The following is a 16,704-nucleotide window of genomic DNA, read 5'->3' as shown; positions in this document are numbered from 1 at the left end:
AGGAGGGTTGGGGAGAGTCCCGGGAAGCGATCCTGCTGGAAATGGAAGCCAACACTTGACCAACAAGTACCTTAGACTTCTTAAAAGCAGTTTACATGAATATATGTTATGAAATTCCTTCCTGCAATTCAAATAAGGGATATGATTTTTTTTAAAAAAAGAGGAAAACACCATGGGGAAATTCTATGAAGTTTTACTGAAGAAATGTACCACTGTCTTAATTTCTCCATTTTCTGATATTCCAATGAATCAGTTTAGATGTTATGAGAAGGTAGCGTCAGGGTCGGGGAACTTCCAGTCTGTAGCTATTGCAAAATCTCTCTATTTAGAGAAACTTTGAGCAGAGCAATCTATGTGGGGTAGGGGAGAGTGCTGGGGAGGTAGTGCATCTGCAGGGTGAGCGAGACGTTTTCATTTAAGATCACGTTTGTTGGGAAGGCTGGGGAAAGGAAGCTAGGTGGAGTCTGAAGTAGGGGAATGGTGGGCTAAGGCACCCCTTAGCAACACCTCTGCTACCAAGACTCTTGTGATTTTTCTCTGAAGTTGCCTACGACACCATCCTTCCACGCGCGCGCACGTGTGTGTGTGTGTGTGCATGAGAGCTGAGTGTGATATGCATGTGTGTGAACGTGTGAGGGGGTGAGTGTAGGAGTGATACAGAGACAGGCAGAGGAAGGCTGACAGACATGGGGGAACAGACCTGGGAGAGTTTCTTCTGTCCGACGAAAGGAGATCCCATTCTGGATTGACCCTCTCAGTTTAGAGAGGAAGTCACTGAGGACTGAGGAGATGAAGTGTCTCACTCAAACTAGATAGTGACAGGCCAACACCAGGATTCCATTTTTCCAAACCACAGTCCAGCCCCATGCTCTAGATCAGCTGTTCTCAGTATGAGGCTCAAACCATCATCACTAGCATCATCTGGGAGCTTCTTAAAAATGCACATTCTTGGGCCCCACGCCAGACCCAGTGAGTCAGAAACTCTGGGAGTGGGGCTCAGGAATCTTGAGGATTAATAAGCCCTCCAGGGGATATTCTGATGCATGCTCAAGCTTGAGAACTAGTGTAGGAAGGCAAGAAACTGACATTTTCTATCTTCAGGTGGGAAGAGGTGATAATACTGCTCCCCTCTAGGCCTCAAAGGAGAAACTGAGTGACACATTTCAGAAAAGCAGAGGGCAAATTAAGTCCATCCAGGGGAATGACCAAGGAGGGGAACGGTCGGATTCCAGGTCCAGTTCCCTCAGAGGAACTGCTGAAGGAACTGAGAGTGATGAGCCGGTGGAAGAGAAGATTCCAGGGAAACACAATGACTGCCTTGAACTGACAGAAGAGCTGCCAAATGGAAAAGTCAGGAGAACTATTCTTGCAGCAGATTAGAGAGGTAGGATTAGGGTAAAACTGATTTAGAGAAGGACTATAGAGCCTCCCAAAAGCAAGAGTTACCCAAAGGTGGACTGATGACCCAGGAGGAGTGAGTTCCTCATCAGAGCCCGAATGTCATTCCTGGATGATATTGTAAGAGGAACCTTAGATTACCTTAAATGGAAAAATTTCCGCAATTCAATAGAAAGGATGCTTTAGTAACACTCATCTATTGATGAGATTGTTCAGAATATCGTGAATTGACTAAATGGAAGGCTGCTACACCCCAGTAGCATCTTAAGGTGGGAAAACAGACTTGGGCTGCACCACGATGTGTGAAAATACAAAGAAGGACTTGCAACAGTGAATGTCCGAACTTGGGTATTTTCTTCACTATTTATCTTTTCCTTCCTGTAAAAGATCAAGTTCATCTGTCTGCCATGGGTTAGAAAGGATCTTGCTGATAGGATGGGAAATGGACCTAGACATGTCTCTCAGAGGAGGTAATTAGCAGCTAAGACCCTGGTCTTCTTGTTGGAGTTTAACCTTGATTAAGTCACTTGATACCTAAAAGAGTCTATTTTTCTCCAAGAGAGAAAAGAAAAAAGATAGTCATTTTGGTATGCTTGCACCCAGAGACTTGATTATCTGGTGACAATGGCAGGGCTCTTCTCTATAGTCCAAGCCACTCACAAGGTCCCTCCCAAGCCCTGCTTCCCATGTTCCTATGGACAGTGGGGTGACGCCTCAGGAATGTGTGTTTGGATCCCTCAGCTGGATATAAAAACTATATTCTCTAGTCATTATCTTAACGTTTTCTGTTTTAAGACCTCCATTCCATCCTGCATAGGCCACATCCCTAAATGCCAGTTGTAGGAGGAAGAGCGACACAGCATTCCTCAGAAGCCGGGGCAGAGAGGGCTCTGTGCATGCTTATGTGCCACCATGTCTCCCTTTGGCTTATTCCTTCCCAGAGACAGTCATTCTGCTCATCAACACAGTCCTCGGGGGGAATCACAGAATCGACAGTATGCCGACAGTATCCTCACGAGCAACAGTGAAGGACAGATTGCTTTTTAACCAGTGCTTCAGGCCTTCGCTTTCAACCCCGAGCTAAGCATTCTAGGCCACATCCTGTGGGTGCCAATGAGGAGCTGAGTGTACTCAGAATGTCTACTCAGAGCCTCAAACTAATTTTAAAACCATCCTGACTCGGCGGTATTAAGGTTTTTCTTTTTTCCATTTGCTCCCAGACTAGCCAAGACCAACATTATAAATTGCTAATTCTGAACTGAATGGCACGGCTAGCAGTTTAGGCAAAGACAAGGAGGGAAAAATATATATATAGGCTACATCCTGAAAAAGTTAAGACACAAGGACTTGAGACACATCTGAAGGCAATTTAACTTGACTCTGCCTTGGACGCAGGATGGCCCATGTTGAGCAGAGGGAAAAATGTGCTGGGGCCCCACCTCAGCTGGCTTTGACCTCCCCCACTGCCGTCTTCACATACCTGCTTTCCTCCCAGTCTTTGGGCTTCTTGGTTTCATTTGGTTTTATGCAACGAATGTAGTGAGGTGTACACTTCATCAGAGTGTTCACAAGGTCATTGGCTTGTTTCTGGAAAGGAAGAATAACATGAGTTAGAAACAGGGGACTTTCTCTACAGCAGACCAACTGTCAAAAAGAGACCTGTGAAACTCCAGTGTGGGAAGGCAGAACTAGAAATTCATCTTCAGGACAATTTGTTCGTTAGGCTTAATCGGGTCTGTTACTCTTTCTTAAAGCTCTACTGACTTTTATGATGATTTTAACCCTCATAAATGGATTTGAAATTAGATTTTTGAAAACAACTAGGACTTTTTTATATGATAAAATAAAACGAAACCCCCCAAAACCCAGGAAATCTTCACATACAATTCATTTCATGAGGAACAAGGAAGCATGCCAGCTGTTAACAAATTAAGTTAATTTCATATTGATTTAGGGTCTTTGCAAATACATTGTTCTCATAAACTTTTGGGGGGGGTCACAAATAATTTGCAAGGATGAGTCATCAAAATTCCCTGCATCCTCCTTCCTGGTAATCCAACAGTGAAGAATATTCTTATCAAAATGATGGAAATTCCTAAAGGGTGGGAGATCCATAAAAATCTCAGAATTTGTAAACCTTTTCTATGCCATTTCATTCCCCTTCTTCCTCAGCAGGTCCACTTACAAACCTGCAGACTCCGAGCCCTTTCAGTGTGGCAGGTAACGTACTCCTTCAAATAGTCAATATAATATCATCTCTCAACCTGTGCATTGGATACCCAAAGTGGAACTGGGTTCAAGCAGAAAAGGCCATATAAATAAAGTCGAAATTGCTTATGATGTATTTTAAATCATGAGTATCTCAAATGTTGTTTGAAGAAACGGGAGCAGAAGCCACATCAGCATTCCCACCACCACGCTGCTGAGCATCCTGTGGGTCCAAGGATGGGGCACAGAGGCAAACTCTCCTTCCAAGCAAATCACGAAGAGAGAAAACCTCTAAAGGAAAATAGAAAAAAGGATCTGCAAAGCCAGAAAACCCTTACAAAGTCCGCAGAAGGGAGCTGCCTGCGGTAGATAGCCCTCTCTCAATTAGGGCTTTTCTGTTTTCGTGGGTTTGGGAAATCTGAAACCCTTGAGAAAAACTCTTGGGTATATTCAAAGCAAGATGTTCACTGGTGAACTAAGTCCGCTGTTGAGATGTGCAGAATATACCATTCTTTGCAATGCTTGGAATCGAGGGTCAAGTAGCAGAGGCTGTAGGACCAAAGCAAAACCTATGAGGAGACAGTAAATCGATGCTTATCTTTTTTGTTGATGGAGATTGTACTTGAGAACAAATCTGATGATCTTTACAACACATAAGGTGAAGCTGGGGAAGGGCTGCTTATAACGAAGCTTTTTTTAAGTCCCCAAACTCTTTAATTTTTATTTTTTCATTTTATTAAAAGCTTTTAATTCCCAAGAATAACCTGGCAGTCTCTTTAGTCCTAAGTATTTAACACCACACCTTCTTTTGACCTTAGCAGAAGAAAACACAGGGGTCAGTAAACACAGGGTAAGACATAGCTCTGTGTAGCTCAAAACAGCAATGGCTACCATTTACTGAACATGCACCACGGGCTAGACACATGGATTTTCTCATTTATGCCTCACAATTCTACGAGTAGCTACTGTTAGTATTATTCACCTTTCTTAGACAAGAAAACAGGTCCTTAAAGAAATAAAAGTATTGCTCAAGATGACACAAGCAGTAAGCAACAGAGGTGAGGCTTGAACCCAAGTCCATGAGCAACCAAGTCTGTTTCTTAACCTCAATGCTATCTTGCCTTCCTAAGGAAGAGATGGGATAATTTAGTGTGAGGCAAAGAGAATTAACTGGATGAGCTAGGTTTAGACAGAAGCCTTTAGGTTGTGAGCTAACTAACTTCAGCAAACAGGAATGCATCTTAACCATCAAAATTATCCTAAATTTCGCTATGAGTCAACTTTAGATGCCCCCTGAGGTGGTTGGGAAGCAGCACCTGGATTTATCCTGACTCCAGACAAAAAGAGTCCATGAGTTAGGACAGAAAGCTACCAAAAGTACTTGCCCAACAGGGGTGGGGGTCAAAATATGCAGACAGACAGGACAGTAAGAAAAGGCTTAGGGTGAGAGCTCTTCCTTCTACCCTCAACACAGATTCTTAGCAAGCCTGAGTTGGGGTCCGGCTCTGCTATTTGCAATCTACATGACAAATCACTAAATTTCTCTGGGCCTCAGTTTACCCATCTGTAAACTAAGTAAGATGAACTAGAGGCCCTCAACTATCTTAATCTAAAGGTTGGAACAGTTGTTAAATGTCAACCAGTCCAATCTCCACATGGTGCTCGCATCTCCTGTCATATCCCCTCCTCTAGAGGTCCAGGCTCTTAGATAAAGCTGCAGTCCAGTCCACTCTGCCAGCTCTGAGCTTGATTCCATTTCCCTATAGCACCAATCTTTGGCTGTAACTTCAAAACTGGTCCCTGGGGGCCGGCCCGGTGGTGCAGCAGTTAAGTTCACACATTCTGTGTCTCAGCGTCCTGGGGTTCACCAGTTGGGATCCCGGGTGCAGACATGGCACCGCTTGGCAACAGCCATGCTGTGGTAGGTATCTCACGTATAAAGTAGAGGAAGATGGGCATGGATGTTAGCTCAGGGCCAGTCTTCCTCAGCAAAATGAGGAGGATTGGCAGTAGTTAGCTCAGGGCTAATCTTCCTCACACACACACACAAAAAACCCAAAACTGGTCCCTTTCTTCTTACCACAACAATGTAGAATTTAGTGAAGCCTCAAAATCAAGTGTTGTTAAATATAGAAAGGATACTTTTATTTATAAACAAGATAACGGGACTTCTCATGAAATAAATATCCTGTTGATTAAATCCTATAGATCAGTTTTAAATTTTAAAGAATTAAAACACAATAAAATACCCAACCCTAAAACTACCTCGAACATAAATTTAATTTTTCTTCCAAGGAACTCAGGATCTCTTTAAACATTTACATCTCAAGAATATTGTTAAGATGATACTTAATATCTGCAAAATCCGGTGGATACGGAAGGTATAAGAGATTGGGCCATGGCCATGCATCTCTAAGAGGTGTCTTAGAGGGAATATATAACACAGGGAGAATTTCACTCCTGTGTGGAGGCACAGCATCAGACAGACAAGGTCACACAGTCCACCAAGGAGGGTACCGTTGGGGGGTGAGAATAGGCACAGTAATGGTCCCCCGTAGATAAGCTGGCTTACTTCAGGTTGATCGCCCTATAGCAAGGACAGCAATCCTTGCCATCCTGAGCATTCTGAGTATACCCAGAAGATGGCAATTTTGAGTATTCAACTAGACAACAATGCAAAGAAGACAAAGGGGTCCAGTCTTCCAAGAAGAAAAATGCCCTTCCCTTGCCCTCCTTTTCATAGGGAATAAGCTCCAGTGAGAATCTAGACCACTTGAAAGTGAGTCACTGCAACCTTGATGATCTGGGCCCCTTAGATCTGAATGTGACAGTCTTGTGACTAGATTTTCCAGCCCAGAGCTAATCCTTATCCAGGACCTTGAAGTGAAGGCATGAGTCAGAAGCTTCGCACAGACGTTAACATGTGGGGCCTCACGAGAACTGCTTCTGCCCCCTGTCCTCAGCTCTGCTCCAGCGAACTCCATCCAGAGGCTGCCCCAGGACTGCTAAATTTCTCTAGTTCTCTGACATGATTGTCCCCAATCCCAGAGGACTACCCTCCAGCTCCAGGTCCAGCTTGCATCTGACTTCCTCCACGAAACGCGAAGGCTCCTCTTGACTGGAATCTTCTCACTGCTGTGAGGTTTCAATGATCATTTCCTTTATTCCAGCAGTGTTCCTGCCCTAGGGGCTGAGGAGGCAGGCTTCCATATGTGACACACTCCAAGAAGAAAGAGCCAGCAGATAGAACAGACAGAAACAACTGTGTGTCCGTGAGGCTGGGGTTACTCAGGAGAGCACTGTGAGAAGGACAAGTAGGATTCGGCCACACAGAGCCAGTGAGGGGGAATGGACAGTCTTGGTGGGGGGCCAGCATATGCAGACACGTGTCCACTAAAGATCAAGCAGAGAGGAATACAGGTGTACAGGGAGGGGGCTGAAGGAGCAGAACGTAGTAGGAGATCATATACATTCTGGGTTTATTGTGTTTCAGGTAGTGTGCTAAATGCCTTAGACGGATTATTGAATTTAATCATCATAGCACCCCCTTGAGATAGGGCCTAAGATCTCCATCTTACACGGAAAGCAAAAGAGGCACTGAGAGTTTGGGGAGCTTGCTGGCAGTCACACAGCTGGTAAAACCCAGAGCTGGGATTTGAACATGGGCCATAGAATCCCAGAACCCTACTGTTAATCACTTGATGATCCCACTGATTATCAAATTGGGGTGGAATTTAACTCATATGATTTCTTTAAAACATCTTTTAACTGGTACATTCTTAAAAAATAGTTTAGTGACTATTTCTCACAGAGTTACACAATTAAGTATGTTTGACACAACCTCTCAATTCAGAGCATAATTAGGGACAATGAATTTTGTCATGCAGTGGATCAGACAACATAGGGCACTACCCACGAGGGGCTCCCAAGAAACATTATAAGAATTCCTTCTGAGACACCACGGGGTCAGATGTGCCTGTAATTCACAGAAAGGAGGGGCCTGCAAGATCCAGTAAGGACGGTGCATAAATTGCTACTACAAGACCCAGCAGAATTTCAGGTACACCAAGTCCCATTAATTGGCAAGTTCAAGGGTTTGGGCTGGAAAATGGTCATCAAAATCCAAAATGTGACTCTCAATCATAAAAGTTCTCTGATAGTTTAATGCAAATTCTTCCCGATTCAGTTTGAAGCCATTTCCTCTTAGAAAGTAACTGATTATCACCTGCTGGCTGTTAAGGGGTGAGGTACCTAATATCCATTTGGGGTTTCAGTACAGCCAAGTCAGATTCAGCTCGCATCCTGTACCCTTATTTCAAGGAGCGACATTACTTCTGGGCATCTTCTATAACCTATCCGCTACATCTCACTGACCCCATCCTGGCCCAGGGGTGCACTTTCTGACTCCTAGAAAACCCTGCCTCTTAGAGGAATCTATAAACTTCCCAAAATAGAACAAACCTTTATTTTGCTTCCGGCAGTAGTTGGGCGCCCTTTCTTGTCAGCTTGCAAATTCTCCGGAAATAAAGACTTTATAAAAGGTCTGGAAAAGGAGAAAGGGAATGGATTAGCAATCAGTAAGTAGGCTGGAGGCGGAAAGCCTGCTTCCGTGGACAATGGAGAGGAGGGGTGACCAGACACACACAACCTGGACTACAGAAAGCCACCTGACTCCAAGCACAAGCCATCAAGATGTGTCCTGGGGAAATAAACAACAGACAACAGAAACATAGAGAAAGAATTTTAAGATATAAGCATCTCAGAGTCTAAGCATGAAAAATAAATTTTAAAATTCTGTCTTTAGAACTTCCCCCATAGGATATCACAGGGTGGAGGGGTCAGTATGGGCTTGCTGGGTTAAGTAAGATAGCCCAGAGCTCAGGGACTCGTATGAATTATTTTGCTCTAAAGCAGTGTTTCTCAACCTTGGCGCTACTGATATTTGGGATTTAGGGTTGGATAACTCTTTGCTGGGGGCAAGGGAGGCTGTCCTACACATTGTAAGATATTTCCTAGCACCAGTGGCCTTTGCCCACTAGAAGCCACTAGCACTGTCCCCGCTCTGCCACCACTGCAAAAACCTTCAACAAATTGTGCTTCTGAGTGTGAGTAATTTTAAGTGGAGCAGTAGTAACTCACAAATGCTTTGCTGAATATATTTTGCATCGTAGTTCTAATTGAGCTGCATTTGTTCACAAGCCTGCCTCACCAGGACACAGGGCAGGGACAATGTCTTAGTCACCTCGGTGCTTCTGGTGTCTGGAACATAGCCTGGTACACAATAGGTGCTCAATAAACATATGCTGACTGTTTGACTAAAGTGATCCACGTCAATTAGCAAGCTGACACTCAAATTCATTTCCTCCTAAATGGCTTTCTGAGCATCTTGAATTTTCCAGGAAGTCTCTCCAGTAATCTACTTTTAACTTGACCAGGCACAGTTATAGATTTTTGTAGCAAATGTGTAGAATAAACAACCGACCATGTCTACAGGATAGGAATTTACATGGAAGCATCAATAGCTCTCGAACTTGGCAGTAAATTTAATAAGTTTTTGAAAAGTTTCTGAAAGCATGTCTGCGCCTGACTGTCATAAAACCCACAAGCCAGGACTTGTGGCTTACCTGCCCTTTTAAGAGAAGAACAAATAGATTTTATGTGTTTGGAATGAAAAGAAATCCAGAATCTCAAAAATTGGTGGTGTGAGGGGCTGGCCCCATGGCTGAGTGGTTAAGTTCGCGCGCTCCGCTCCAGGCAGCCCAGTGTTTCGTTGGTTCGAATCCTGGGTGCGGACATGGCACTACTCATCAGACCACGCTGAGGCAGCGTCCCACATGCCACAACTAGAAGGACCCACAACGAAGAATATACAACTGTGTACTGGGGGGCTTTGGGGAGAAAAAGGAAAAAATAAAATCTTTAAAAAAAAAAAAAATAGGCGGTGTGAGTACAAGGAAGTGCAGGCATGGGGAGATGAGGGCCGGGGAGGGGAGGGGGAAAAGGGCTGGGAGGGAGGGGGAAGGGGGTTAAATGGAGCACAACAGCTTCTGCCACGGCCTGAAAAGGAAACTCAGTTTTGCTTTCCTTGCATTTAGGCCTTACTCAGAAAATGATCAGGCTTGCAGCTGTTGATTAGCGAAGTTAACTTTGATATTATGACAGTTTAAGTAACAGAGACTAAAACGGCAGCTATTACTTGGAGGCAGCTTGAAAAATTGTAAAATCTGGACAACTATGCAATATTATACTTGTCTGGCATGTAGAGGCCTGATCATGTAAATTACATGTCACATCCCTTACCCAGGATCTCGGGCCTGTTTGCAGGGGAGAGGGAAGGAAAGGACGTAGCAGAGCTGGTCCTGAGAGCTCCAGTGCCCGCAAGGGGGAGGCCCTCCTGCTTCTACCCCAATAGTTCAGACAGGGTCTTGGGAGTTAAAATGGATCTCTGAGGCAATCCCTTTCTAGGTGCCCCTCCCAGAGTTCTTGAACCATTTCCCACGTGCTTCAGGGACTCAGGTTAACTTGAGTCTTGCTAAGCCATCAGTCTTTTTAAAAACTGAGTGACCATGGAGAATTATTGGGATAATAATGTTCCAAGGGCAAAGCATCATAGAAGTAGACTGCCCCACTCTTAGATGGGTCCCTGAAGAGCATGCAGATAGCACTTGGGATTTGGGGTCAGGAGGTGTTAGGGGTGCATGGGAGAGACTGAGATTGGGAAAACAAAAGCTATTTTGAGAAACCAAATTGTCCAATGATAACCCGGACCTGAAAGCTCAAAGGAACAAAATGCTGACCACTCAAATGCCACAAGTTTTTTTTAATATTGAAAATCTGATCAAACCAATATCCCATGTCAGATAAGGCAAACACACTTACAGCTCACTGCTCTGCATCAGCTCGATCAGATCCATAAAAAGCACATCACGGTTCCTTTCACAAAAGCCATCCATGTCGTAAGATACCTGGCCAAGAATCAAAAGAAACCTAATTTTATCCTTTAAGTATTTCACTGAACAAAAAATCCAAGTTGGCATGGCTAGCCTCACCACAATGTGTATATTTCCAGATGTAGCATTTGGGATTTCATCAAGCACTGTCACATTAAGGCTGTGCATGTTTCACTGACCTTGTTAACTGATTTAGTTGTTGATGGCCTGTGGATACTGGTGAATGGTATCTAGTTGCTTACACAGCCCAGATGATCTATGACCAGGACTCCAGCCCTCAGGATCACATATCTCATCTTCAATGGATCCATAGGAATGTCTAAATAATATACTTAATTCTTTCCCTAATTTTTAGCTAAGACGGAATAAAATAAAACTTCTGCTCCACGGTCCATTGCAATGGACTGTCATCTGAGGCTTTGCAATTTCTCCTACAAATGGTGTCAGAGCTGGATCAATCTGGCCAATAACTCACTCTCAGGGACCCTTGTTAACATGAGATTAGTTGAGATGAAAGATGAGACCAGTGGATTTCCACAGGACTGGGAAGTCCCCAAATATCATGACTTTAACTTATTTGTCTTTGTATCATCAGTACCCACACAAAGCCTCGTACCTCGTAGGCACCCAGTACTCATGCATTTTATGAGAACAAACACCAAAAGTGAGCCCTCAGATCTTATTTATACTCTCAGTGGGCATGGGCAGTTAAGGAACGTAGGCTTGTGATTACAGCCAGAGGCAAGACAAAAATCCATTCCTTTGGCAGTTAATATATGCTTATTCATGCTTATATTCATGATTCATGTTTATATTATATAAAGGGTGATTCCTGCTGAGAAAAATATGCAGTAGTGTATAGTATCTTTTGTTTTGCCTCTCCAAATATTTCATACATCCCATGTTGTTGAATGAATGTTGAATGAATAAAATACAGTGAGGGAGATGAAAGCATATGGATGTTGTTATCAGCTGCCTCATGAGAAAACAGATTACAGAGCTGAAGGCTTAAAACAGGTAGACTTGATTCAAGGATCACTTCTCTTTTCCTGTTGGACCCCTGCTCTTGGCCATACCTTCCCAGCGTAATGGTGAATAATGAAGCCTTGGTTCCAGCTGTTGAAGTGCTCATGATTCCCGATCTGCATCTGAAGCTTCTGGAGCAGCGTCTGATCCGCCCCCTCACCCACCGCGTGCATGGTGGCACACACGTCATCCAGGATGCTCATGATCCCAGGAGGGTTCTGATGGGAACAAGAAGGCAAAGCCCCGATTCAGTGACTGTTCTAAAATACACAATGCTTATCGGGTCTTTTCTTAAGCAAGGAAACAGCTCCCTAGACTTAAGATAGCATCTTGAAAGTCAGTCTTTCCCTTTGAGCAAGAATGCAATTAATAATCCCAAATGGGAGTTACCACTTAGAGCCAACGATGGAGGAAAGTTCACTTTCCAAAAAAAATTGTTTAACTCCCTGAAGTTCTATTCAAAGTCATACACAGATCATTATCTGCTCACTCCTATTCGTACTAAGTTGATTTTAAAAACCCAAAAGAAAAACAAAAACGTTTGCCTCTGCCTCTAATTCATTTCTTAATGTTCGCTTTCAGCCTGTCACCTCTACAGGCATGGTTCCTTCAGCTGCACAGTGGACACATTCTATCAGTATTACATTTTTTTGCATAGCACTCTTTTATAAACAATCCTCACTTCTTACATAATCTTCATAATCATTATTTAATAGCTATATTTCCCTGATCTGATATGCTATAGTTTATTTAATGACTGAATTGTCTATAGGTGTTTTGACTATTTCCACTTTGGGACTTTTGTAAAAAAATAAAACAAAACAGTACTGTGAAGATCTCTGCCTTCATCCCTTTTATTTCCTTTTAAACAATTTCTAAGGCTACAGTCCTAGAAGTTGTATAAATGGTCCAGAAGGCAGGGCCAATTTTGTCTCTCCATACACTATGCCATCAAGGTGACAGTTATCTTCTCTTAGAATTCAGTAACACTTCCACTTGTAAATTGACATTTTCCTCATATATGTAGGTCCATATTTACTGCAAGAAGAAAACCCTACTGCCCTATTTTCACACATACACATAGACACAAAATTAACGTTAATTCCTAAAATCCTTTGCAAATCAGAGTAGTCATCTCACCTATTCTAAAACAATGACAGAGAACAAAAACTCACTTAACATAACCTGTGAGCAGTGAAGAGATGCCACACTGATACTCACCACTTTGTTCTCTATGAGGTCACACACGATTTTGTTATTAAAGTACTCAATGGGTGTCCACTTGATTCCCTCTTGAACGTATTCTTCCTGCAGGACAGAAAGCAGGAATTCACATTATCACCCAGCAAAGACTGGCTGGAGCTCTGCACAGACGGATATCAAAAGTACATAAATTGCCAGGAAAGAAAAACCTCAATGTTCTTCAACAAAAACTTGGAACTTTAATTCTTTTTTCTAAGAGGGATGGGAAAGGAACATTACATGCTGGGTAATTTCTATGTTTAGTTTGAACCATAGGAAATTGCTACCATCCAATCGTTTTTGACATACAAAAATGGCAATTTAATATGGCTTAACTTATAGGTCCATTACAAAATAATCTCTTTGCATTTAACATCGGACATGAATATAGATTAGCATCTGGGCACTTAAGGGGAACGTTTCTCACTGAGGCCAGTTGCTCATTTAACTTGGTGAACACCACCACACTCTCTCGGTTCTCCTCGCTCCTCACCAGTCTTGTTTTGTTAGCTTCCTTTGCTGACTCTTTCTTCTTTCCAGATGGTTATATGATGGAGTGTCTCAGGGCTCATTCTTCCAGCCTCCCTATTTTTTCAACCTTCCTTCTCTAGGTGATTTCAATGAATCCCATGGCTTTAAATAACACCTATCAGGTATGGACACCTGAATTTATTTCTCTAGTCTAGACCTCCCCACTGAGTTCCAGACTCACAGGTATTTCACATACTGGAATCTCCACCTGGATGTATAATAGGCCCCTCAAACGTAACATGTTCAGCAGAGTTCTGAGTCTACATTCCCCCAGCGTCTACAACCAACTGCTCTCTAATCTTCCCCTTGAGTAAACAGTCTCACCATTGGCCCTGTTATTCAAGCTACAAAGGTAGGAATCACCGTTCACTCCTTTTTCCTTCTTAGCTTATTGCTAATTATTTCGAGCAAGTCATGCTGACTCACTTTCTAAAATATACACTGACTCGGACCACCTATCGCTGTATCCCCATCACTGTCTGCATTCCCATTTCTCCCCCAGTCTCCTGCAGAAGGCTCCTAACTGGCTTTTTTTTTTTTTTTAAAGATTTTATTTTTTCCTTTTTCTCCCAAAGCCCCCTGGTACATAGTTGTATATTCTTCGTTGTGGGTCCTTCTAGTTGTGGCATGTGGGACGCTGCCTCAGCGTGGTTTGATGAGCAGTGCCATGTCCGCGCCCAGGATTCGAACCAACGAAACACTGGGCCGCCTGCAGCGGAGTGCGCGAACTTAACCACTCAGCCACGGGGCCAGCCCCCTAACTGGCTTAAAACTTCCGCTCTCATTTGCCTTCTCCTGCCTCACCCCATGCTCTAAGTCTACAGAGCCAGAGTGACGTTTTTCAAAAACAAAACACAAATCAGGTTGTGATACGCTCTGCTAAAAATTTTCCAGTGGTTTCCCATCATACTTACTATAAAATTGGGTCTTCGCCAAGCCCTGCAAAGTTCCTATGTGACCTAGCTGCTGCCTACCTCCTCCCTTCTCAGTTCCTCCCACACTCTCCCTTGGTTGTTTGCTCCAGCTCCTCTGAGGTGGTAGAAGCCTTAGAATGCCCGCGCAGAGGTTTATGTGAAAACCATTGGTCACTGCTATTTCCTAAGCAGAGGCAAGAACACTTCCGTGACGAAACGTCCCCAAAACAACCTTTGATATCTGTAGTGGGTTGAACAGCGTCCCCCGAAATGTCACGTCCACCTAGAACCTCAAAATGTGAGGTTTAGAAATAGGATCTTTGTAGATATAACTAGTTAAACATCTCGCAAATGAAATCATCCTCGATTTAGAGAGATCCTAAATCCAATGATTGGTGTCTTTACAAGAAAAAGGAGAGGGGGATTTGGATACAGAGAGAAAAAGGCGATGTGAAGACAGAGGCAGAGACTGCAGTGATGCTGCCACAAGACAAGGAATGTCAGGAGCCACCAGAAGCTGGAATGGGCAAGGAAGGATTCTGCCCTAGAGCCTTCAGGAGTGTGGCCCTAGTGACACTTTGATTTCAGATTCTGGCCTCCTGAACTGTGGGAAGAAATTTCTGATGTTCTAAGCTATCCAGTTTGTGACGCTTTGTTACAGCAACCATAGAAATCGACAAACAGTACAGCACTGGAATAAAAGTGAAGCTACACTGGACCTTCAGAAGGTAGTGTAAGCAAGACATGTTACTTTAAGTCAGAATTAAAACGCCAGCTTTGTTAAGGCACATCTGTTTTCAGGGAAGATTAGGAGGAGAGCAAATCTGAGAAAACCACGTTTTTCCTTTGGAACACAGTATATGCCATACCCGACTGGGGTTGGAGCTAGGCTGCCATTTTTCACTTGGTCAATGAGTCAGAGAGTAGTAAAAGCAGCCAGTCGCAAGTCCAACTTGACAGCGTCATTTACTTACAGGAGAAAGAAAATGTAGCAGATGGTGTTTATATTTCACAAACCAAAATGTCACAGTGGCATACGGTTTTTCTGCCTGTCTCAATTAAGTACATTTCCTAATACAAAACTAAAACCTGAATCTATTATGAAAAGAGAGAAATCAATACCCCTTTCAACAAAATAAGTTAGCAATAGAACAAGATGAAAGGAAGGGGGACCACTCACCTGTTCTGCCTTTAATGTTAGTTCGATAAATATTTGCTGTAGTTTTTCATTAACAAAATTGATACAAAACTGTTCAAAGCCATTTTTCTGAAAAAAAGAAAACGGTTACGTGTAATTGTTTCTGCAAAATCACTTTAAAGTCATTTCTGGAGTGATGTAGTGAAAAGGCTTAACAGAAATGCTGGCGGTATCAATAGAAAGTGGCACAGTTTATATTTAGGAGAAACTAATTTGGTAAAGGTACATGAAGAACTCACAAAGGCAAAAATGAGCCAAAGCGTGTTTTTCTCATTGCCTAGAATTACTTCTTTCAAGCCAGATGAAATGCATCCTCCTCACAAGTCCCCAATTATTCAAACTGGTCTTACCTGGAATATTTCAAAGCCGTAGATGTCTAGGACACCAATGTTGTATTCTTCGTGGTCCTTCTCCATCGCTTTGTTGATGGACTAGAAGGAAGTAACCAGCATGGTAATTAACTCCTTTTCTTTTTTTTTTAATTATCATTTTTTATTTTTCCTTCTTTTAAAGCCCCCCAGTACATAGTTGTGGGTCCTTCTAGCTGTGCTATGTGGGATGCCGCCTCAGCATGGCTTGGTGGGCAGTGCTAGGTCTGTGCCCAGGATCCGAACCGGTGAAATGCTGGGCTACTGAAGTGGAGCACATGAACTTCACCACTTGGCCACAGGGCCAGCCCCTTAACTCATTTCGTTCCTAATAAAAACAGCCATGCATGGAAAAAAGGGAAGCAAGACTGTATGCAGCAGATACTACTGCCTGCCAGAAACAGAGGACGACAAGAAGATAGGTAAATTGCAGCTTAAAAAAAGTCTCAGTGTGACATCAAGTACTCTGGGAAACCCCCAGGATCTAAAAAAACTACTAAGGTAGAAAAAAAGCATTTACTTAATGAGGAAAACCCATTTCTGGCAGAGCTAGGTTTTCTCAGGAAGTCTTTAGAATGAGAAGAAAAGATCATCTTGGATGATCAAAGTAAAACCTATTTCACATAAAGAACCAGTATTACAAGATCTGTAAATATTATTTCCATTGACACCCCACTCAGTAGTCACTGAATGATCACCTAACATAATATGACAGGGTTGTCAAGGAGAAGATAGTCTCTGTTCCCAGGAGCTGATAGAGAGAGTGAGCCAACTACAGATAATAATACCAGCAATTATTATAAAGTCATGATAATAAAAGCAGCTTACACGTATTTAACATCCACCTGTGCAAGGCAGTGTTCAGTGCT

At 43.1% G+C, this 16,704-nt stretch overlaps 1 protein-coding gene across 1 annotated transcript in view; it reads right to left on the bottom strand.

Moving 5' to 3' along the window:
* Positions 1-16,704, bottom strand: part of MYO1E (myosin IE) — a 190,737-nt gene that overhangs the window by 48,514 nt on the left and 125,519 nt on the right. The window contains exons 12-18 of the mRNA XM_008526764.2: positions 15,818-15,898; positions 15,450-15,536; positions 12,804-12,890; positions 11,633-11,800; positions 10,486-10,571; positions 8,068-8,149; positions 2,879-2,985 (exon numbers count right to left, since the gene is read on the bottom strand). Of these exons, the coding sequence (XP_008524986.1) occupies positions 2,879-2,985; positions 8,068-8,149; positions 10,486-10,571; positions 11,633-11,800; positions 12,804-12,890; positions 15,450-15,536; positions 15,818-15,898 (698 nt within the window). The remainder of the gene's footprint in view (positions 1-2,878; positions 2,986-8,067; positions 8,150-10,485; positions 10,572-11,632; positions 11,801-12,803; positions 12,891-15,449; positions 15,537-15,817; positions 15,899-16,704) is intronic.

The sequence above is a fragment of the Equus przewalskii genome, chromosome 1 (genome assembly GCF_037783145.1).
Source record: "Equus przewalskii isolate Varuska chromosome 1, EquPr2, whole genome shotgun sequence".
Lineage (NCBI taxonomy): Eukaryota > Metazoa > Chordata > Mammalia > Perissodactyla > Equidae > Equus > Equus przewalskii.
This window is presented reverse-complemented; position numbering and strand designations above follow the sequence as displayed.